Below are 23,117 nucleotides of genomic sequence, written 5' to 3'. Positions count from 1 at the left end.
TCTTCAACATCTGCTATGGCAACTTCTTTCAAGAGATTTCTCCAAAGGCAAAGGAAACAAAAGTGAAAATGAACTTTTGGGACTTCATCAAGATCAAAAGCTTCTGCACAGCAAAGGAAACAGTCAACAAAACAAAGAGGCAACCCATGGAATAGGAGAAGATATTCGCAAATGACACTACAGACAAAGGGCTGATATCCAAGATCTATAAAGAACCCCTGAAACAACACACACAAAACAGATAATCACATCCAAAACTGGGCAGAGGTAATGAACAGACACCTCTCCAAAGGAGACATACAAATGGCTAACAGACACATGAAAAAACGTTCATCATCACTAGCCATCAGAGAGATTCAGATCAAAACCACATTGAGATACTACCTTATACCAGTTAGAATGGTTAAAATTAACAAGACAGTAAACAACATGTGTTGGAGAGGATGTGGACAAAAGGGAACCCTCTTACACTGTTGCTGGGAATGCAAGTTGGGGCAACCACTTTGGAAAACAGTGTGGAGATTCCTTAAGAAATTAAAAATAGAGCTTCCCTATGACCCTGCAATTGCACCATTGGGTATTTACCCCCAAAATACAGATGTAGTGAAAAGAAGGGTCAACTGTACCCCAATGCTCATAGCAGCAATGGCCACAGTCCCAAACTGTGGAAAGAACCAAGATGCCCTTCAACAGAAGAATGGATAAAGAAGATACAGTTCATATATACTACGGAGTATTATGCCTCCATCAGAAGGATGAATACCTTCAGAAGGACAGGACTGGAAGAGATTATGCTAAGTGAAATAAGTCAAGCAGAGAGAGTCAAGTATCATATGGCTTTGCTTATTTGTGGAGCATAAGAAATAACACGGAGGACATGGGAAGATGAAGAGGAGAAGGGAGTTGAGGGAAATTGGAGGGGGAGATGATCCATGAGAGACTGTGGATGCTGAAAAACAAACAGGGTTTTGGAGGGGATGGGGTGGGAGGCTGGGTGAGCCTGGTGGTGGGTATTATGGAGGGCACATATTGCATGGAGCACTGGCTATGGTGCATAAACAATGAATCTTGGAAGACTGAAAAGAAATTTTAAAAAATAAAAATTTAAAAAGAAAGAAACCCAGAGTGCTAAAAGGAATTACTGTATCTATGAAACAGAACTATATGTCTTTAAAAAAGAATACTGAGAGACTTTAACACACTTCTTAGAAATGAAGAATATGACTACAGAAAAATATTTATAATAAGATTAGAAGAAGAAATGTTAGAAAACCTCCAAGAGAGGGCACGTATTGCATGGAGCACTGGGTGTGGTGCAAAAACAATGAATACTGTTAAGCTGAAAATAAATAAATAAATAAATAAATAAATAAATAAAAAACCTCCCAGAAAATAAAACACAGAAAATAGGAGAGAAAAGATAAGAAAATCAAAGAACCAGTCCCAGATGTCCAAGAGCTAAGAAGAGAAGTTGTAAAAAGAAAGAGAATATGAATGGAAGAAAATCATTAGCTATTACAGAAAAATATTCCCAAACTGAAAGACATGTATTTCCAGATTGAAAATGTCCAGTAAGCAACCAGCACAATGGATGCAAATACACCCATCCAAAGGCAAAATACTTAAATCAGAACACAAAGAGACAAAGAGTAGTTCTGAGTAGACAAAGAGAAGTTCTACTGACTTCAAAGAATAGATAGAGGATAAGAAGAGACTCAGAAATTAAAATGGCTTCAGCCTTCTCAATGACAATGCTGGAAATAAGATGATAATGGAGCAATGGTTGCCAGTTCCTGAAGGAAGATTCATTTCAACCTACAGATAACACCAAGCCAAACTATCATTGAGTGCTCATGTAGGATAAAAATATTTTCATGCATGTCTTCACATAAAGTGTTTTTTCCTCAAAATACTTGACCTCTCATGCATCCTTGTTAAGGAAGCTAATGGAGAGGGGCACCTGGGTGGCTCAGTGGGTTAAACCTCTGCCTTCAGCTCAGGTCATGATCTCAGGGTCCTGAGATAGAGCCCCACATCTGGCTCTCTGCTCAGCAGAGAGCCTGCTTCCCCCCTCTCTCTCTCTGGCTGTCTCTCTGCGTACTTTTGATCTCTCTCTGTCAAATAAACAAATAAAATCTTAAAAAAAAAAAAAAAGAAAGAAAGAAAGCTAACGGAGGATGTGTTGGCAAGGGAAAGTCCTAGGAGCACAGCGGAACACCACCAGGAATGAGGGGTAGCACAGAAGACTCCAGAGCACAGTCTTCAGGAAGATGGGACTGAGAAGAGTACAGCTGGAGACTGGAACTAACATAGTGATAAAGACAGAAAACCAAGCAAGTACTCAGTGACAGCAGTAAGTACACAGAACACGAAATAGACAATTTTTAATTCCAGGAAGAATAAGAATTGTGCAGAAAAAGGAAAAAATACTTATGACAGGATATAGTTGTGAATAGTGTTTATACAATCTTATAATGTAAATACCGAACATTAGTATAAGTAAACTTACAATGGAGCTATGTTGAGGATGGAGAATTGGAAAGATATGTATGTGTGATACAGAGGAAATAATATAGAAATCTTTTTATAATGAACAGTTAATACATAATACATGAAATCAAGAAGTAGCAATATAAGTATGTTACACAGTGATATGCAGGAAAATATTGAAAAAAATCAGCTAATATTGTTGAAAGAGATTGCCTGGGTGGAAGTAGAAGTAGAAATGGGAAGGGGTTGCTGGTTTTAATTTTTTTGCCTTTTTTTTTTTTTAAATGGGGAAATGGCCCATTTTAGGAGAGCTATAACCTCAGCTTTGGCCCAATTTTCCATGCCTTTACATACATAAATGGCAACATCAATTCTTAAGTCACTGCTTTTCCTCCTATCAATTTCCCACTCAGCTACTCCCTATTGCCTACAAAATGTTGCCTCTCTGACCCGACCCCACTGCGGCCCGTGGGCATGCTGCATCCCTAGGAACAACCTCACAGTTCCACCATCCTTCCACCCCCATACTCCTGTCCAGGTCTGAGAGTTGCGCATGACACTTCTCTCTGTATACCAGCCTTTCCAGCAGCAAGTGGTTCTCACTCCATAAAACCCTTGTGGACCAATCAAGGCATTCTAATCTCTCCATCCATACCCCTGCTTTTGACAATTCTGTAACAGGAGAAATCCATGAGTATGCTGAACGCCATTCTTCTTAAACACCCTCATTTTGTTATGTGTCCAATTCGCATATGTGTTTGCCTATATTTTGTGACCACTTTGATGGTCAGATGATCTCCTGCTGGTTTTCTACCTTCCACAGGGTAGAAGTGCTGGGTAGTTTCTTAACCCGCATTTGCTGTATTGAATTACACTGACATTCTGAATAGCGAATCTCAGACACTGCAAATTAATAAAGCATAGCTAGGTCATCAGATAGAGTTGAAATTATGGTCACCGGGGTTTCAGTTTTAAGTCCATTTTGCACTCATTTTCTTTAGGTTTTGTATTCCAAGTATTTTAATCCAAAATTTATTTTTATTTTTTATTTTCTATTTATTTTTTTAAAGATTTTAAAAATTTTTTTATTTGACAGACAAAGGTCACAAGTAGGCAGAGAATCAGGCAGAGAAAGAGGAGGAAGCAGGTTCCATGTTGAGCAGAGAGACCACTGCGGGGCTTGATCCCAGGACCCTGAGATCATGACCTGAGCCAAAGTCAGAGGTTTTTACCCACTAAGCCACCCAGGTGCCCCCAAAAGTTATTATTAAAATGATAACCCATTTATGGCATAAATAGGGGAAATGTTTTGCAGGCTCCCTCCAAAAAGCTCACTGTGCCAAAGGGAGCCTCTTATTGCTGGGAGATTTGGGTATATGGATAATGAAAATAACATTCTAAAAACTGCCTAGGAGTTAATAAGCCACTCAAGAAGGGTCAACAGGGGGGTACCTGTGTGGCTCAGTTGGTTAAGCATAGGATTTGGCTTAGGTCATGATCTCAGGGATGGAGCCATGCATCAGGCTCCCTACTCAGCAAGAAGCCTGCTTTCTCTTCTTCCTCTGCCCCACACTGTGCTCACGCTCACACTCTCTAATAAATAAATAAAATCTGTTTTAAAAAATACTACCCAAGAAAAGAAAAGTAGGTGCCCATGGATTCCTTAAAAAAAAAAAAAAAAAAAAGATTGTTCAACAGGACAGGTTCTGTTGACGTGCCCAGAACGTCCAGCCACCTTCTCTCCATTTCCCAAATACATTCCTAAATTTCTAAATCATAATCAGAAAAGAACCACTGTAAACTTCACCCTGAGATAGTAAATGAAAAAACACTGTTACTATGGAAACCAAAGGAAAAATCTCAACTCTTACCTCAGTAAGACCTTCTCTTTCACAGAATGTCTGAGAAAAAAACACGCATGTCATTGTTTCTTCCTTCTTGGTAAAAAGAATAAAGTCTTTCCCAATCCTCATGGATCCACTATATTAAAAATCAAGAACATACCGGTTTACATCATGAACAATGAAAAGAAGAAAGAGGCAGGCACAAAACTGCACTATAATGAATTGTTCTTTCACAGAAGTAATGTCCCTGTTTTGCTGACCCATCACCAAAAGGGTGTAAATAATGATTTTTTTTCCTCCAAGTACAGCAGATGGATTTAAACCAATCCAGCTCTACACTCTTGCTTAAGACAGGACTACTAGAAGTAAGGTGCTGTCCAGGACTCAAGAAAAGAACAATCATTTGCCCATAGCAGGAGTCAAATGGGTGACAATTTACTCTTGTCCTCGCCTTCCATGGAGGCAGACTAATAAAATAAGCTGTGGACACATATTACACCTGAACTAACATACGTTCTGAGAAACAAAAGAACAGAGATTCAAGGAAGCTCTGAAGTTCAGGGCTTCTGCTACCACACCTGAGAGATGATCCATCCCCTATTTGAGAATTAAATTTACAAATGTTGTAAAGATCCAAGTCAGTTATCAGTATGGACATCCCAAAAGAAGATGGGACCTTTCAGTTTATATATATCTTTAAAGCTTTTACAAACCTAGATCATTCTGTGTAAGACTGCCTTTAAATTAAATTTGTTCCTAGTATCAATAATACATGCTTTAAAGGAAAAACAAAATCTCTTACCTTTTGAGACCATTACCATATTGCCCAATAAACTTCAAGGCTGATGACCGTTTCTTGGATGTTCCAAAGTAAATGATTTCTGAAGCTTCCTCTATAATTGACAGACATTTAGGTAGTTAGAAATTAAGAGTCACTGACACTGGCCATAGGTCCAGTTGTCAGGATGTCACACGTATCTCAGGACATTAGGACAAACCCATATGTCTTGGGTCAGGCCAGGTACAGCTCCATGTGGAGCCCAGAGACAGGCTTCACATTCTGACCAGGATCTTAACTGTAATATATTGAAAGAGGTCAAACAGACCTAGCCACATGACCTTGGGTAAACAGAGTTTAAACTCTGAGTCTTGATTTCCTCATCTCTAAAAAAGTACTAAGACCGATATTATAGAGTTGTTGATGAAGACAAATAGATCAAATGTGATCATTTGTTTGTGAAACTCTGAATACAATACACTTAATAAGTGCCAATTAATTTTAAGTATTAAAATTATCCATACCACTAATCATTTTCCATGAATTTGGCTCTTAGCCAGCTCCATGGAAGACTGAGCAGGGCAGAATGGCTTCTGGTCTGACACTTACTGGGGATGAAAGGCCACTTGTTCCAGACTCTCAGAGTCATTCACCAGATCTCTCCAGAGCATTCTGGAATTCTAGAGAACTGTCTAAACTTCAAAATATACATACCTCCAGAAACCAGAATGCTCCTAGAGAAACAGGGAAGGATAGAAACGGGTCACCCAACGGGCATACCTGAATATGTGCTCTGAAAGTGTCCCAAAGACCAGTGTCAGTCTATGTGCAGACACTCTGCTTGTCTGCAGCCAACTGGACATTTTATCACGTGTTCTTATAAAGGGATGGGTATTAAGTGAGGGTATCCATAATAACAATATTAGCTTCCTTTACTGTTCAGTATATGCTAGGGACTGTATCATATATTTTACATGCATTGCCTATGTAACATTTATAATAAACATACAGAATAGATACTGTGATGATGATCTGCATGTTATGGATGAGGAAATTCAAGTTCAAAGTATACATAACGTGTCCAAGGTGAAATAGCTGATGAATGTGACTGTAAGGATAACACTCCAAGGCTGTCAGAGAACATATCCTGTGGTTTTCAAAGCACACCTCCCAGACTCCCACGTACGTTGGCTGGAGTTCTGGGAACTGATACGAAACACTGACATGACCCCTTCCCACCACAACTGTATGTCATGGTAGGAGAAGCAGATTAGAAACAAACAAACAAGATAATTTCTAAGAACATTAGTGAAGAAAATAAAACCAGGGTAATGTGATAGAGGATTAACAGAGGTGTGGCCCTCAGAGAGAATGATCCAGGAAGGCTTCCTTCATGAGGTGACATCTGAGATGAACTACAAATCACGGGCCAGCAGCTGTGGCTGGAGTGTTACAAGCAAGGGAGTGAGTGCCATGAGAAATGGTCAAAGAGGTGGACAAAGGCTAAATAATGTGAGAAACTGGAAGCATTACTGGGGAGTATAAATTATATCCCAAAGTAATGAAAAACCACCAAGGGTTTTAAGCAGGGGAAAGATATGAGGTGATAATTTGTATTATAGATATCTTTTTAAAATGATTTTATTTATTTATTTGACAGAGAGAGTGAGCGAGTGGGAGCCTGATGCAGGGCTCAATCCCAGAAACCGGGGATCATGACCTGAGCTGAAGGCAGATGCTTAATCTTAACCAACTGAGCCACCCTGGTGCCCCGAGGTCATTTTTATTTTATTTATTTTTTATTTTTAAAGATTTTATTTATCTATTTGATAGAGATCGCAAGTAGGCAGAGAGGCAGGCAGTGGGGTGGGGGAGCAGGCTCCCCACTGAGCAGCGAGCCCGATGCGGGGCTTGATCCCAGGATCCCAAGATCATGACCTGAGCTAAAGGCAGAGGCTTAAACCACTGAGCCACTCAGGCGCCCCCCGCCCCCTGAGGTCATTTTTATTAAAAGAAAATACCCTTGGGATCGCTGTGTGAGGGACCACGATAGGGAAGACTGGAAGCCAAGAGTGAAAATTCCTTCAGTTACCCTCTGGCTTAAGGTTGATTTAACTCAGTTTGGGCCACAGACAGGTTCTATCTTCAGTCATCAGATAAACTCTTCCTTTCAACTTATTACTTGATTTCCAATCAATGTTTTTCTTTAAAAGACTTTATTTACTTATTTGAGAGAGAGCTTGAGCACAAGCTGGTCAAGGAGTGGGGAGGGGGCATAAGGACAGAGGGAGAGGAAGAAGCAGACTCCCTGCTGAACGGGGAGCTAGATGCCCGGCCCCTGGGATCACAAGCTGAGCAGAAGGCAGATGCTTAACCAACTGAGCCACCCAGGTGCCCCAATTTCCAATTGATATTAATAGGAATTGCTCTCTCAACACTAGCAGGCTTTTAAAAATAGTCCTGTATATTTCAAATGAAGTGTGAGTTCCTTCTGAAGATGAGCATTTGCCACTTTTCTGTGTTTTCATCGTTTTGCTCATGGCCATATTATAAAAGGAGTTGCTTCTTTTTCTATTTTCTTTTTTTTTTAAAAGGAAGTGACTTAGAATATATCATACATTGTGTTATTTAGATATTTAGGAAAATGAACTTAACGGTCAGTCTAGAAGTGAAAAAACTTTTTTTCATCATGATTTTCTCACAAACTCTCTTCTTTCTTTTAAACACTAAGGAACCAACAATACCTTGAGTCAAAATCACCTGGAGAAATCAAAATTATCCCAACAAAGTCAGAATGAGACCTGAGTAAGATATCTGACCATTTTCTAAGCTTGCTAATAATCTCTGACTATTCATACCAAGAGAGTACTTCAGAGACTAGCAAGAAGATAACTGCTTTACTTTGTATTCTGAGTTTCCAAAAATGACAAGAATGCTTTCCACTGCTGTAGAAAAGACCAGAACTGTTCCCTATTACTTGAATTCCCCTCACGATTTTTTTTTTTTTTAACCTAGCGGTCAACCACCCTGTCTTGTGGGACATAGACAAGTATTAAATAAGAATTCAGGGATAAGTTATCCCAAATGACTCAAAACTCTTATCAGAAGAAATAACATTTCAATTTCATAGTAAACTGATATCGTGCCCCCACTGTGTGTTGTGTTTTGGTTAGCTTTAAGGTACTCCCCCCAAAAAAAAGAAAGAAAAGAAAAAGAAAAATCATGCAAAGAATTGTAGATGTATTCATTATGGTGAGAATAGCTGACTGAAGCTACTAAACCTTTGAACATAACGAGAAAAAAATCTACCACTAAAAACAAGAAGAGGTAACCTCTTCCTCAAGGTTAAGCAGAAAATTAAAAACAGCCTGAAGGTACTGGAAACTGCCTCAGGCCTCTTGCAAGCAATACCTGAAGGATGGGCTCAAACAACTTCCAAATCCATCCAGTTACCCCGCCTTTTCCATGGATTCCTAGATGTTTTTCCTCACACATAATCACACCTTCTGCTTTTCATCTTTCTTGCAGTATTTATCTACGCTCCCTTTTTGTTTTGGTTTAGATGATTACAATTAATTTACTCTGTCAGCTGGAATATTTAAATCTAGAAAGTTCAACAATATGTTAAGTCTAGGGTTTATTTTCCCTTAATAGCTCCATACCTGTTTTTGCATAGATAGCTCAATTTATTTTTATTTGTTTGATGGGTTTTCTGACTGTTTCCCCGAACAGCCAGTTAGGTATCCAGATAATTAACTTACCAGGATTCATACCACATCCATCATCCAGGAAGCACAACATGAATCCACCCTGCAGTTTTTCATTATCCACTGTAAGAGAAAGCAGTTCCTTCGTTATCACTGATAAATATGGGCCTTAATTTGTTCATCAGAAAGTCATGCTGCTTACATAATTATCTGTCCCCCTCAAAGGCAGCCACGGAGTGACAGAGTGAGGGTGCAAAGATGACGCTCAGAAAGGTGTCCAGGCTATAGTTTCACAGGACATTGCAGGGGGAAGACAGTCCTGCACCAAGAAGGCTTTAAATTACCATGAAACATCTAAACATTAATAAATTATGTGTACAGTGGGGTTTGCCCTGCTCTGGAATCCGCCTAGCCTTTAAACTTCAAATGTTTTCCACCCTGGGGGTGGGAATAAAGGGAGATGGTGATGTGACCCCAGGATCCCTCTTCCCACTGATCCACCTTTGTGCCCTTCTACCAAAGCACTCATTCTAAAGCCAATTCAGGCTGTTCTTTAATTCCTCAGGCTCTCCTGTCAGTAGTTAATTCCCATAAGAGCCATTTCTGTGTGCCTTTAGTGGCAGTAAACATTTGCCTCTTGAAACAGCTTTTGAATTTTTTAAATGATCAGGAATTGGAATCAATTGTGGTGATCAAAAGATATCATCAAGATAACAGAAAGTCATCTCTTGTTTAAAAAAAAAAATGGAAAGGTGTAACGAAAACTAATGAGACTAATTTTAATGCTCAGTTTGTGATCTGGCCAATCTGGCTCTGAGAGTAATTTAAACACTTGGATATATGACTTCTACCACATCTCTCTTTCTCTCTCTCTCTCTCAATCTCTCTCTCTCTCTCTTTTTTTTTTTTTTTTTTTTTTGTTTTTTTGGTTTTTTGTTTGGATAATAGCTTGGGAACTAACTTACACACCAAAACACTGCCTATGTGTAAAGTGTACAGTGGAATGAACTGTGGCATATGTACATACTCATGAAATCATCATCACAATCAAGGTAGTGAACATACCCATCACCTCAGACGTTTCCTCAGGTCACTCTACAGTCTCTCCTTTCTGCCTCCTTCCATGCCCATCCCCCCCACACCAACCTCAGGCAGCCACTGATTTGCTAACTCTATACCTATGATTCAGTTGTAGCACATTTGTTAAGTCAATGGTCACCCCTGATCAACATTTCAAAAGTCAAATAGTGTTCAAGATAAACTGTAAATAAATATATAAAACATATACCTAAGCTTTCCAGGTTCATAATTTTATCGTCACATGCCCACTTCTAATTCCCTATCACCCCCACTATTTCCCTTCCTGTCTATAAGCACTTTGGATCTTCCCTACCAATTCATTTTCCCAGTTCTTCTCTCTGCCTGGTCCTCTGTGCTTACCTCAACTCATGTATCAGAATATTCCTCCCCCACTTTGCTCTGAGCAAACCCCACTATTCAACAAAGGGAACAAAGAACTCTTGTGGAGTTCTTTGCCAGTGAGGTGGTTCTCAACTGTGGCTGAACATTTTAATCACATGGAGATACTCCAAATTAACTGGTCTTGGGTGAGGCTCAGGAATAAACATCTCCCCCAATTATCCTACTGTGTATCAGCACTAGGAACCACCTGATCCAAGCCTTACGTGGCTCTGTACAGATTTTGCAGCTCTTGGGATAAAGTCCCCATGTAAGGAACTTGCAGAAAGAAGGGAATTTCTTTGGCAAAAAGGTGGGAAAGACTCAAAATTCCCAAGAGACATATACAGTGCTTACTTTTTCTATATACCCAAGAGAGGAACTACAAACAATCATAGCCTCAGAATGTAATATTCCCCTACTATCCATGCTGAAACTTGGTCATGTTTATTTCAATTCCTTAAAGCTAAGCATTCTAAATAAATTTCCATTATCTGTCAAATACGCATGTCTAAAACACACCCCAGCACCTTCTCCCTCATCAGACTTAACTTCCCCTTCTGATGTTTCCTGTTTAATAAATGTCCACCACTCTGCCATTAGACTTCAGCTCCCCAAATCTAAACCTCAGGATTGCCATGTCTTCTCAATTTCACCCCCCTAATGCCTTTCAAGTTTGAGCACATTCTCCATCACCATGACACTGTCCTAGCTCAGAAAACCATCATCTGCCTTCTGAATTACAGCAACAGCTGCCTCACTCCTTGTTCCTGCTAAAAGCAGAGTGCAGACCAGTATGCATTTCACAATTAATTTTATGTGTCAACTTGGTTAAGCTCTGGTACCCCGCTGTTTGGTCAGACTTTAGTCTAGATATTGCTCTGAAAACATTTGTGGATATAATTAACATTTACAATCAGTTGACTTTAATAAAGCAAATAACTTCCATAATATGGGTGAGCCTCATCCAATCAGTTGAAGGCCTTAAAGGCAAAGACTGAAGTTCTTCAAAGAAGCAATTTTCTGCATCAAGACTGCAACACAGAAATTGCGCTTGAGTTTCTAGGCTGCTGGCCTACCCTGAAGATGAAGAACTTGAGAATGCAACACAAACTCTTAGCTGGATTTCCAACCTGCCAGCTGCCCCACAGATTTCAAGTGTGTCGGCCTCCATCCCACAGTCCTGAGTCAATTCCTTAAAATCTCTCCTTCTCACCCTCCCCAGACACTCTATCAATAGCTATAGATGTAGACAGATACAGTTATATATCAATATAGCAACACACGTACATATCTACAGTGGAGGGAGACAGATCAGATCTGTCCATCTATCTGTCTGTCTACCTGTCTGTCCATGTAGCTATCTCGTACAGGTTCTATTTCTCTGTAGAACTCTAACAATTACACTCTCCAAGCTCACCTCTTGTCATTCCCTCCCCACACCCATACTGCAAACTTCCACTTCCATGCAAATATTCTCCTTAACTAACCTTGAGCATCACAAACATTTTTGCAACTCCATCGGTGTTCTATGTTCTCTCCAAATTCAAGCCCCTGCATATGCTCCCCCTTTTCCCTTTCTGCCCCTGATTCACCAGGTGGAAGCCTATTTCCCCTATAGATCTTTAGATCCAGTAAGGTTCCTTCTAGGACAACTTCCTCATTCCCACACATCACAGGAGCCCACAATGAACATTTTCTTTGTACTTTGTGTTCCCCACTTTCTTATGTATCTCTTTATCTTTCAAACTGTTGGCTCTTACTTTTTAAAACACAGTAGCCTCAGAGGTACGGTGAAAGCTAAGGGCCCTCCACCCATGAAAGTGAAGATATGCAGTGTATTTTCTACAGACCCCCACGCTAGGATGGGGTCTTTCTTAAGAGCAGGCACTGCATGCTCAACACTTAACCTAGTGCCTGCCACTTGCTAAGCACTTAAAAAAAATTTTAACTGCAAATCCACATTTACTAGAACCAATACATATGAACAGATAAACAACAATGGCCAAACATGTTTAGTTTGAACTTTATGGTCCTCCCTCAAGTTACCTGAAGAAGACTTAAGATTGAAAAGTAGGGGCACCTTTGTGGCTCAGTGGGTTAAGCCTCTGCCTTGGGCTTAGGTCATGATCCCAGGGTCCTGGGATCAAGCCCCACATCGGGCTTCCTGCAGGGAGCCTGCTTCCTCCTCTCTCTCTCTCTGCCTGCCTCTCTGCCTACTTGTGATCTGTCAAATAAATAAATAAAATCTATTAAAAAAAAGATTGAAAAGTAATTCAGGGATTTCAGTAAATAATCTGAAGATTGGCTCAATGCTTAGATTAATTAATTATCCCCATATCAATTCTATCTATTGCTGTATAAGCCCTGACCCTGGCTTATTACTTTTTAAAAAAAAAATCGATTTGCTAAGTTGATAGCCATATTATGATTTGCAGCAATAAAAAATTTTATAACATGAATAGGTACTTTTTTATGAATAGGTAATTTAAAACCAAAAACCGTAAGTTCAGTTTTTCACAAAACACATAACCTAAATAAAGAAGTGCCATTCTGAAATCAAATGGCAAAGACTGTGTGTGTGTGTGTGTGTGTGTGTGTGTGTGCCCACGCGCGCATGCCAATTGCTAGAGAAAATTGGGGAAATGAGTACAGCCATGCCCTGCTGGTGTTCTGCTACAAACCTAAAAGAACATAACATGTGAATTCCAATGACATTTGTTGTGCTTTGTGATTCTGGATCATTCTTCTCAACCCTTCAACCCCTCATCAATAATATGTGAGCTCTGGGGGCACCAGGGTGGCTCAGTCAGTCAAGCTTCTGCCTTCACCTCAGGTCATGACCCCGGAGTCCTGGGATCAAACCCAAATCAGGCTCTCTGCTCAGTGGGGAGCCTTCTTCCCCCTTTCCCTCTGCCCCTTCCTTCCCCCGACCTCATGCTCATTCTCTCATGTGCTCTCTCTTACACAAATAAACAATATCTTCAAAAATATATGCATGTGTGCTGTGAATGAAATGCAGCTTAAATCTTTTCTCCTTCTCCATTTCTAGGACCACTTCCTTAGTTCCAATTCTCACGAAATCTTCCATAGGTCATTTCCATAGCCCCACACCCCTGCATACCCATCATTGACACTTCTAAGGATCACCCTGCATGCTATGGCTGGAGTAACTTTCTTTGAAAAGGGCACATTTCTAATTTGCCAAATGATATTGCTCAAAATTCTTCAGCAGTCACCATCTATAGAAAGAAACCTTAGCATGGCATTGAAGGTGCTCATCTCTTTGGCTCTAACAATTAGCTTTATCAACCTGGCCTACTCATTGTTTTCTGACTGCTTTTTCTCCAAATACCTACACAGTTCGCTCCCTCACCTCATTCAGGTCTTTGACCGGACACCACCTGGTTAGAGAAACTCTCCCTGTTCACATCATGAAAAACATATACCCTGCCCATTGCTCTTGGTTCTCTTCTCCCACTTTCTTTTTCCTTTTAGCACTTTTCATTGCCTGGTGTATCATTTGTTCACTTCCTTACTGTCTCTCTCCCCCTCATGAGAACACACATTCCTGACAACACGTATTTAGTCACACATGTGGCTCTGTGCTCTATCCCTAGCACCTGGTTCATTCATGACAGACACTCAATAAACTGTTATTGAACCAATGAATCTCTAAAACGATCTACTTCCATTCTCTTTCTCACAATAATTTCTCAGACAGGGATATTCTTTTTTTTTTTCTTTTTCCAAACACTACTTGACAAAAACTACATCTATATGTTAGGCCCTTGCTCTTTAATATGAGGTATTCTTTCTTTGTGTTCCTCCTTTGAGCCTCTCCTGGGCAAGAAACACTTATTCTATCTTATACTACCTAAGGGGATATATAAGGGAAGACCACTTTTTCACCACTACTGGTATTTCCTTCCATGTGAAATGGAGTGACATTAATATTAGTAGAGGTGCCCTTCTCTGTCCCTTGACTCACTTCTCACTCATCTGACTGGAAACCTAGGGAAGAATCATCTAGGGAGGCTCAATTCAGATCTTTCTAGCTCTCATGTTCCCTCCTGGGAATGAGCTGCCTGCAGAGTACATGAGCTCTGCTCGGCTCACTCCAAGCGGACCAGTGTTGAGGGGAAGCCTGACTCCACAGGTTGGGCAAGTATCTGATTCTGGGGTATGACCAGCAAATCCGTTGGATTTCTCACGCTAACCTCCACTTTTGAACAATAAAGACTGACTAGCATTTTTGAATAAATAATAAAGACTGACCCTCTTGACCTTCTCAAACTTTTCAGAACCTGAAGACTAGAAAGGGAAGAAAAGCATTCATTTATTATGTTTTCTCAGATGTCTCAAGATGTCCATGTCTCTCTGCCTCATGAACCAGAAGCACCCACTTAACACGGGATTTCATTTTTCTTTTTTCTTTTTAGTATGCTTCACGCTGAATGTGGGGCTTGAACTCACAACTCTGAAATCAAGACTTGAGATCAAGAGTTGGATGCTGCACCAACTAAGCCATCCAGGTGCCCCACAGGATTTTAAACACTTAACACAAAAAATTGATTTGAACTGTGCTGCTTTTTATTATAAATACAGATTGACATCATGGACCATATATTCTTGCCTGTGACCAACAGCCAATGTTTACAGGAGAGCTGACAGAATCAGGGTTGGGGATCAGTTTTAACACTGCAGACATTTACCCAGGCAGTACTTAATACAAGACTGGATCTCAAAACCTAAATTCATCTGCATCATATTCTAATGAAATGAACTATTAAGTACAATAAGTATTTGATGACTAAAAATGAAGTCAGGGAAGAAAACATACCTTGCTTGAATTTTAGAGCCCTCAAACATTCATGCTTCACATTCACTTACACATTTTAAAACTGTGGTAAGTTGAGAATGATGTATATTTAATTATGGATAACCATTAAGTTAATGTGTTTTTTAAAATAAAACTGTTTTCTTGTGGCAGGCAAATTGACTGTTCCACATCACTCTGATACTTTCACAAAAACCTAGAAGATCTAATTTTGTAAATGGGTCCCCTAACAAGTGAACAATTCCACTCTCAGAGTATACTTTTCTCAACCTGGCTCCCCATAGGGTCACTGTACTCACAAAGCACTTAAATTACATTAGAAATCTATAAAAAGTGCTTGATTTCATGAAATAAAATAAAAGCAAAATAACTACAAGCTTTTCCATTAGAAGGGGAAAAAAAGAAAACAAAAACACTCACCTGAAAATACATCAAGTCTTGCAGCCCCTGCATCTCTGGAAACAATATAAAAATATCACTGCTTCAATACGAAATTATGTTTTAAAAAATTACATTAATCTGAATTGCTTACGTGATGTATAACCTATTGTCGGATAGCAAATAATAGAGAAATCCACTTAAATTGCTTCAAAACAATTACTAAAATGTTTCACTCTACATTTATGTACTAAGACCTATGATCACTCATAATTTGAGAATGTTACAAAACCTGAAACTTGGAACTTTGAAAGAATAGATGGAATTTAATGGTAGTTACACAAAAGCTCACCAAAAATGGATATGAATATTAAAAAAAAAAACTAGTTGGATAATAATCCATAAATTGCAGACAGATTTTCATGTTATATTTTAGTTCCCCAAAAATGATAAGAAAAAGCAAATTACTAATATGTACCCTGTGATCACATATGTTTTTGAAGAATGTATATGATATGCATGTCCATATATGTAAGGAAATAAATCAAAACAGTGGTTTTCTCTAGATCGGAGGTTGGCAAATTATGGTCCAAAAGCCAAATGGGGCCCACTAATTGTTTTTGTAAATAAAGTTTTATTGGAACACAATCATGTCCATTCATTTACATATTGCCTAGGTGGCCTTCACAGCACAATGGCAAAGTTGAGTAGTTTCAACAGGGAACACACAGCCTGCACAGGGAGAAATATTTACTTTCTGGTCTTTTACAGAGAAGCATGACACATAACATGCTTCTGAAACATGACACCTCCCCTGTCATGTAATGAGATTACTGACGACTTTCTTTTTCTTATTATGTTCTCAGTTTTCTACAGCTCATAGATATTGTGTATTTTCTAAATTATTTTTTTAAGAAGAAATCTCAGAAGAAAAAGAACAAAAGCCAAAAGAGCCTGGGTTCAGTGTGAGGGGTGAAGACAATGAGCACAGCGGCCTTAGCTGATGCAGCAGTAGAGGGGTTGAGTAAGGAAAGCTCAGAGTAGTAACAACCGCTGGGACTCTAACCGGGAAATTTGAGGCTCTCCCAAAACTTCCATCAATTCCAACCCGAAACTATACCAGGTAAGTCTGAGTAGGTACAACGGCTTGTTCTACAAGCCTTCAAAGTTAGCATTAGCCAACTTAGCTCCTTCCTCTAGCCAATTGCTTTTATAAGCTCTTCCTTTATGGAAATTCGGGAGGCACTACTGCCATTTCTTGGAGTGTTTTCTGTAGCTCAAATAAGCACTGAATCAAGTATTTTTAAGCCTCTCCTAATCCTTACCACAATCCCATGACACAAGAGTATCATCATCTCCATTATATAATTATACTTATATAAAACACCATGCACATGATAGGTGCTCAGTAAATGCCACTGCTGCCCTGAAATGGAAGTTTTTCAAAGAAAGAGTTTCTTCATAGAAAAATTCCATGGAATAAGACAGAAAAATCATTCACCTCTACAGCATATTAAGACATTTTATAGGGGTACCTGCATGACTCAGTTAGTTAAGCAACTGTCTTGGGCTTAAGTCATGGTCCCAGGGTCCTGGGATCGAATCCTGCATCAGGCTCCCTGCTCAAGAGGGAGCCTGCTCTCCCTCTCCCTCTATGTGCCACTCCCTCTGCTTGTGCTCTACCTCTCTTGGTCAAATAAGTATTTTTTTTAAAAGAATTTATTTATTATAGCAAGAGAGGGAACACAAGCAGGGAGAGTGGGAGAGGGAGAAGCAGGCCTACCTGCAAAGCAAGCAGGAGTCCGATGCGGGACTCGATCCCAGGACCCTGGGATCATGACCTGAGTAGAAGGCAGAGGCTTAACCACTGAACCACCCAGGCACCCCAATAAAATATCTTTTAAATACATTTTATAATAAGCTTTATAGTTTAACCCTAGTACTTTCTCTCTGATCAGCTGTTGTATCAGGAAGAGGCTACCAACCATCTCTTCCTATACTGGCACATTTTTTGCCTGATGTCTACAATATTGTTTTAATATCCTCCAGTTTTAATTTTGACAACCACAGGAAACCACAAAACTCTTAAATAAAATGATATAAACTAATTTCTTAGAATAACACAGGAACTTCATGAAGACCTTCTTCATGAGAACAACTAAGCATCTTGCGTAAGTCTATGAAAGAGCTTCATGTGATATCAATTATAAGCATCTGAGCAACCTTGGCAAACTCCAGTGTCTGCTGAAGACAGAGGAACTGGTTTGTCCAGGCTGGCTATGGGGACCACTGGGAACACCAGCACTGAAGGCACAGACTAGTTAGTCCCAAGAGCGCATCACATGGGCTATGCCACCTGAGCCCAGTGACCAACCTTGGGGCTGCTACTTCTAATCTTTAAAGAAAAAGCAGGAGGGAGGTGAGGGGTGAAGGCAGGGGATGCAGATTTCTTTCATGGCACCTCCTGTTTCTTAAACTTTAAAAGCAATCCCTTCTTTGCTTCTTTTTCTTTATAACTCCCATACAAACTCACCCTGAGTCAAACAGGAAACAGGCTAGACTTGGTTAGAGGCCTGACAGTTTACAGATGCTGCTCTGAGAATTGTTTTATTGACTACATTTCTCTCACTCCCCTGGATCTGAAGTCCATTTTTCTTTGCCAATCTCCTTCTACCACATAGGGGTGGTTTACAGATGAGCTTTACCTTGCATTGTCCAGCAATTCGGCCAGCGCTCCAAAAAGGAAACTGTGCGTGGTGCTGATGAAGAAAGAGGGAAAGCCAAAAGTTAAACCAACTCTGTAATGAGCATAAAAGCTTCAGGATACGTGCAGACAAACCTTCTCCGGCTCAGGACAGGTAATCAATTAAGGACTTATTCTAGAAACAACTTTCTCAGCACAGTAAAGATTCTGAAGTAGATGCGGTCTATTACAAAGCCAAGGCTAAGAACACGATTGCCAAAATAGCTTGTTTGTTTCTAATAAAACAGAGACTTCAAGGACCTTACTGTACTTACAGCAAATTCTGATGTTTTCAAATTGCTTCATAAGCATTTATTCAAGTTTTTTTGGAGAACCTGTCATTAAAATTATATTATTTAAGGTCAAATTATTTCTGAAAGACCTTGATCAAAATCTTGGCACACTAGAAGGCCTTAAGGCTCCATCTGCAGACACAGTCACTGGCAGGGGTCCCCTGTTTGTGCCACTAATCCTCTCTTCATATTTTTCTGAAGGCCCTTTTCTCCTCTCAATTACCCGTGGTCATTCTTCCCAGTACCCCTCATGCTAGGTCCTGGGTAACAGAGCACAGTAGACAGCCATCATTAGTAGCTGCCTGTGGGGGCCCACACTTGCTTTTCATTTCCTGATGTAGATATTTCAGTCAGCAACTCTATCACAGCATTAAGGGAAGATTCAGTCTGCAATTTTCTTTTTTATATTTAGTAAACGGGTAGCAGAAGCAGGAAAGACCCACTGATCAAAAAACATCTGCTCATTTGTACAGAAGAAAGATCATCGGCAATGTCTCTGAGATTCCAAAAACCTTAAGCCACAAGACAACACATTAGCCGAATGTTTATTTCATTAAGATTTATTTATTTATTTATTTATTTATTTAAAGATTTTATTTATTTATTTGACAGAGAGACATCACAAGTAGGCAGAGAGGCAGGCAGAGAGAGAGGAGGAAGCAGGCTCCCTGCTGAGCAGAGAGCCCGATGCAGGACTTGATCCCAGGACCCTGAGATCATGACCTGAGCCGAAGGCAGCGGCTTAACCCACTGAGCCACCCAGGCGCCCCTGATTTATTTATTTTAGAGAGAAAGAGCATACGCTAGTGAGCGGGGGAGGGCATAGGGAGAGAAAGAATCCTCAAGCGGACTGAGCAGGAAGCCCAAGTGGGGGCTGGATCCCAGGACCCCGAGATCACAACCTGAGCCAAAATCAAGAGTTTGACGCTTAACTGACTGCACCAACCATTTACTCCTCCATTTTGGGGGAATTTTAAACTTTAAACACATGCTGATGTGGGATCTCTTAACTCTAGTCAAGTTTGTAATTAAAAAAAATAAATACAACTGCTGTGAAAAGATGGCCTTCACGCAAAAGAAATCTGGAGTATAAAAACCTAAAATAGAGAAAAAGTGAAGGTTATATGCTTTACAAAAGGAGCACTTGAAACCATAGGAATTACTAGTGAATTCAAAATACATGATTTAATATATAAAAACTCAACATACAAACAATACCTTAGGAAAGTAACCGGGGTCATTCTGACCAAGAAGTGCCATAGAAGTTTCTGTTCTATTTCACTCAAGAGATTTTAACACACTGCTTGCCATGTGCTAATGCGGACCGACAAGGTCTTCACCATCTTGGGACTCAAGCCAGTGGGGGGATATGAAAAACATACAAGTAAACAGACATAGAGATGATATAGCAGATCACGATTAGATACCACGAGGAAAGGGTGATGGGGAAGAGTAATGGTAAGCAGAGGACACGGTGGTCAAGGAGAGCCTCTCTTCATAGAAGACATTTAAGCTGAGCCCTGAAGGCTGAGGAGAACTCAGTCTCTTGCAGAGCCGGAGAGGAAACTCTGCAGCAAGAGAAGCATCTGCAAGGACACGGATGCAGGAAGGAGCCAAGGAGGCCAGGAGGCTCTGGCTATGGCAAAACAGGGCGACGATGTGGAGATACAGGGTGGCGGGTCAAGCCCAGCCTTCTACTCCATGCTTAGGAGCTTGTACTTCCCCTACATGTGACTGGAAACCATAGTCATGTTTTAAGAAGAGTGACATATCTGATTTACTTCTTTAAAATCTCACTCTGCGGGGGGAGCCTGGGTGGCTCAGTAGGTGAAGTGTCTGCCTTTGGCTCAGGTCATGATTTTGGGGTCCTGGGAAGCTCCCTGTTCAGTGGGGAGTCTGCTTCTCCCACAGCCCCTCCTCCACTAGTGTTCTAATAAGTAAAATCTTTTTTTTTTTTTTAAGATTTTATTTATTTGACAGACAGAGATCACAAGTAGGCAGAGAGGCAGGCAGTGAGAGAGAGGAGGAAGCAGGTTCTCCATTGAGCAGAGAGCCCAATGCATGGTTCCATCCCAGGACTCTGGGATCATGACCTGAGCCGAAGGCAGAGCCTTTAACCCATTGAGTCATCCAGGCGTTCCAGTAAAATCTTTTTTAAGAAATAAAAAATCTCACTCTGGCAGCTCTCAGGAAAAATGGACCATCGGAGTAAGAATGGGAAACAGAGAACCCAGTTTAGAGGCTACATGGATTATCTCCCCAAGGAGACAGCAGCTGGTCTGGACTGAAGTCAAGGGCAGCGGCAATGCAGAGGAATGGATGAATCAGAGACATACAGAAACGGTGAAGAGGATTTGCTGTTGAATTGGATATGGGAGCAAAATGAAGAGAAAAAAAAAAAAATCACCCCTGCTCTTACTGAGGGAACTCACAAACAAAAATCTCTCTGGTGAAGCTGAGAAGATGCCAATTTGTATCTGATTTTGTGGTTATTCCTTCAGACTGCTGTCACTTCGGTTACTAAGTTAGTGCACCACCAACTGATAATGGGATACAGGCAAGGGGGAACCCCGGAATGGGAGGCACCCTGGGAATAACAGCTGTGGTAATTACACAACACTGAGGCTGAGCAGGTTTCCTAAGATAAAATGCATAGTCCTTCCAGCATCCTACCCATAATTTTTCCTTTTTTTTCCTTTTTTTTTAAAGATTTTATTTATTTATTTGACAGAGAGAGCCACAGGGGGAGAGGGAACACTAGCAAGGGGAGTGGGGGAAGGAAATCAGGCTTCTCACGGAGCACAGAGCTGGATGCAGAGCTTGATCCCAGGACCTTGATCATGACCTGAGCTGAAAGCAGACGCTTAATGACTGAGCCACCCAGGCACTGCTCCACCAGTAACTTTTCTTAAACTCGACTCAAAACTGCTATTTTGTCATTTGTCTTCAGTCTCAGTTAACCTTTAAATATTTGTTCTTTCCTTTCCAGTTTGAGATTATTCTCTAGATTAAAAAGATTAAAAAAAAAAAAAAAAAAAAGGAAACATCTGCCAAATACTGCCTATTTTACTTTGTCTTCTAGAAAAATTACATGCTTGTCCCAAGCAGCAAGGCTGGCTTTGCCTGGCATTCTTTACACTTTCTTTTCTGTGGTTTCAAACCTGGTGAATCCCTTGTATCAATCCGTACTTTTAGTAATTCTGGATTACTCAGAGACCAAAGCACTCACTGCTAGGCTGTGCTGTGTTGGGGATGACAGATGGAACAGGAAGCCCCCGTCATCTGTCTCTGGGAACCTAAGTATCTGAAATTAATACCGGATGAGGCTGCAAAAGGCACCTGGGCCTGACAGAGAAGCCCAGTGCTCTAGCAATAACTAAAATGGGAGGATTCTATCCTGGGAGAGGTTACGTTTTTGCAAGGACACAACGACAAAGGCTGGAATCAATAAATACAAATTACTCTCTGGAGGGCAAACTTAATCTTGAAAGTATCAGTGCACTGGGCAGAGAAATCAAAAGCCATAGGCCAGGTTGGTAGAATTAGGGTTCCGCTAGCCCCCAATTAAATAGTTCGCTAAATGCGGGGACTTCTTACCACCTGGTGTTAATTTTAGAACAACAAAAAGGTTTATAACCTAGCCCAGAGCAGGGGCACCTGGGTGGCTCAGTTGGTTAGGTGTTGGGACTCTTGATTATGCTCAGGTCACGATCTCAGGGTCTTGAGACTAAGCCCCGTGTCATGCTCAGTAGCATGGGGACTCTGAAACTCTCCATGAGCACCCGCCCCCAACCTCCGCCCACAACTCCAGCATACTGGCTTGTTATTCTCCCTAAAAATAATCATAATCTGGCCCAGAATGGTATCTTTTCTACTTTTTCATTTTTTTTTTTTTTAAGATTTTATTTATTTATTTGACAGAGAGAGATCACAAGTAGGCAGAGAGGCAGGCAGGCAGAGAGAGAGGAGGAAGCAGGCTCCCTGCTGAGCAGAGAGCCCGATGTGGGACTCGATCCCAGGACCCTGAGATCATGACCCGAGCCGAAGGCAGTGGCTCAACCCACTGAGCCACCCAGGCGCCCCATCTACTTTTTCATTATTTTTAATGCAAAATCTTTAAGTAAAATTTCCATAAATCGATGATACCAAATTCTTTTTTTTTTTTTTGTCAAATTGGGTATTTCACTAGGAGACAGACCAAACTCTTCTCCACTAGTGGGACCCTCCCTCATTCAGGCTTCACCGGACACTCACGAATTGGCGTGGATGAAATCCAGATGCAGCTGAGCCCGCCGCAGAGTAGCGTACTTGTCACCCATGTCCTCGAACTCGACCAGCGCAGCCCTAAGACACACGGACCACCGCCTATCTACCGGTGGCGGGACAGCTGTACCCAGCCCTTGCCCTGCCCACGTGCCGGTCCCCGCCCACGTCTTCTTCCCTGCCCACGCCCTCCTCCGCCCACGCTCAGGGCTGTGCACAAACACCAGCTCTGCAGACACCCACTCCCCCTGCCGGTTGGAAGGTGAAGTTCACCCTGGGCTGTCAGCGTGGGTATCCGGCAAGGTTAAGTCTATTTATTCCTT

At 40.9% G+C, this 23,117-nt stretch overlaps 1 protein-coding gene across 1 annotated transcript in view; it reads right to left on the bottom strand.

The window, feature by feature from the left end:
• MORC1 (MORC family CW-type zinc finger 1) overlaps window positions 1-19,772 on the bottom strand; it is a 179,527-nt gene extending 159,755 nt beyond the window's left edge. Inside the window, exons 1-6 of the mRNA XM_059165067.1 lie at window positions 19,750-19,772; window positions 18,201-18,254; window positions 15,538-15,572; window positions 8,874-8,942; window positions 5,137-5,227; window positions 4,362-4,470 (exon numbers count right to left, since the gene is read on the bottom strand). Coding sequence (XP_059021050.1) covers window positions 4,362-4,470; window positions 5,137-5,227; window positions 8,874-8,942; window positions 15,538-15,572; window positions 18,201-18,254; window positions 19,750-19,772 — 381 coding nt within the window. The remainder of the gene's footprint in view (window positions 1-4,361; window positions 4,471-5,136; window positions 5,228-8,873; window positions 8,943-15,537; window positions 15,573-18,200; window positions 18,255-19,749) is intronic.
• Window positions 19,773-23,117: the final 3,345 nt, after the last annotated feature.

The sequence above is a fragment of the Mustela lutreola genome, chromosome 2 (assembly GCF_030435805.1).
Source record: "Mustela lutreola isolate mMusLut2 chromosome 2, mMusLut2.pri, whole genome shotgun sequence".
NCBI classification, from domain to species: domain Eukaryota; kingdom Metazoa; phylum Chordata; class Mammalia; order Carnivora; family Mustelidae; genus Mustela; species Mustela lutreola.
Note: the sequence above shows the minus strand (reverse complement) of the source record. Positions and strands in the feature narration are given on the sequence as shown.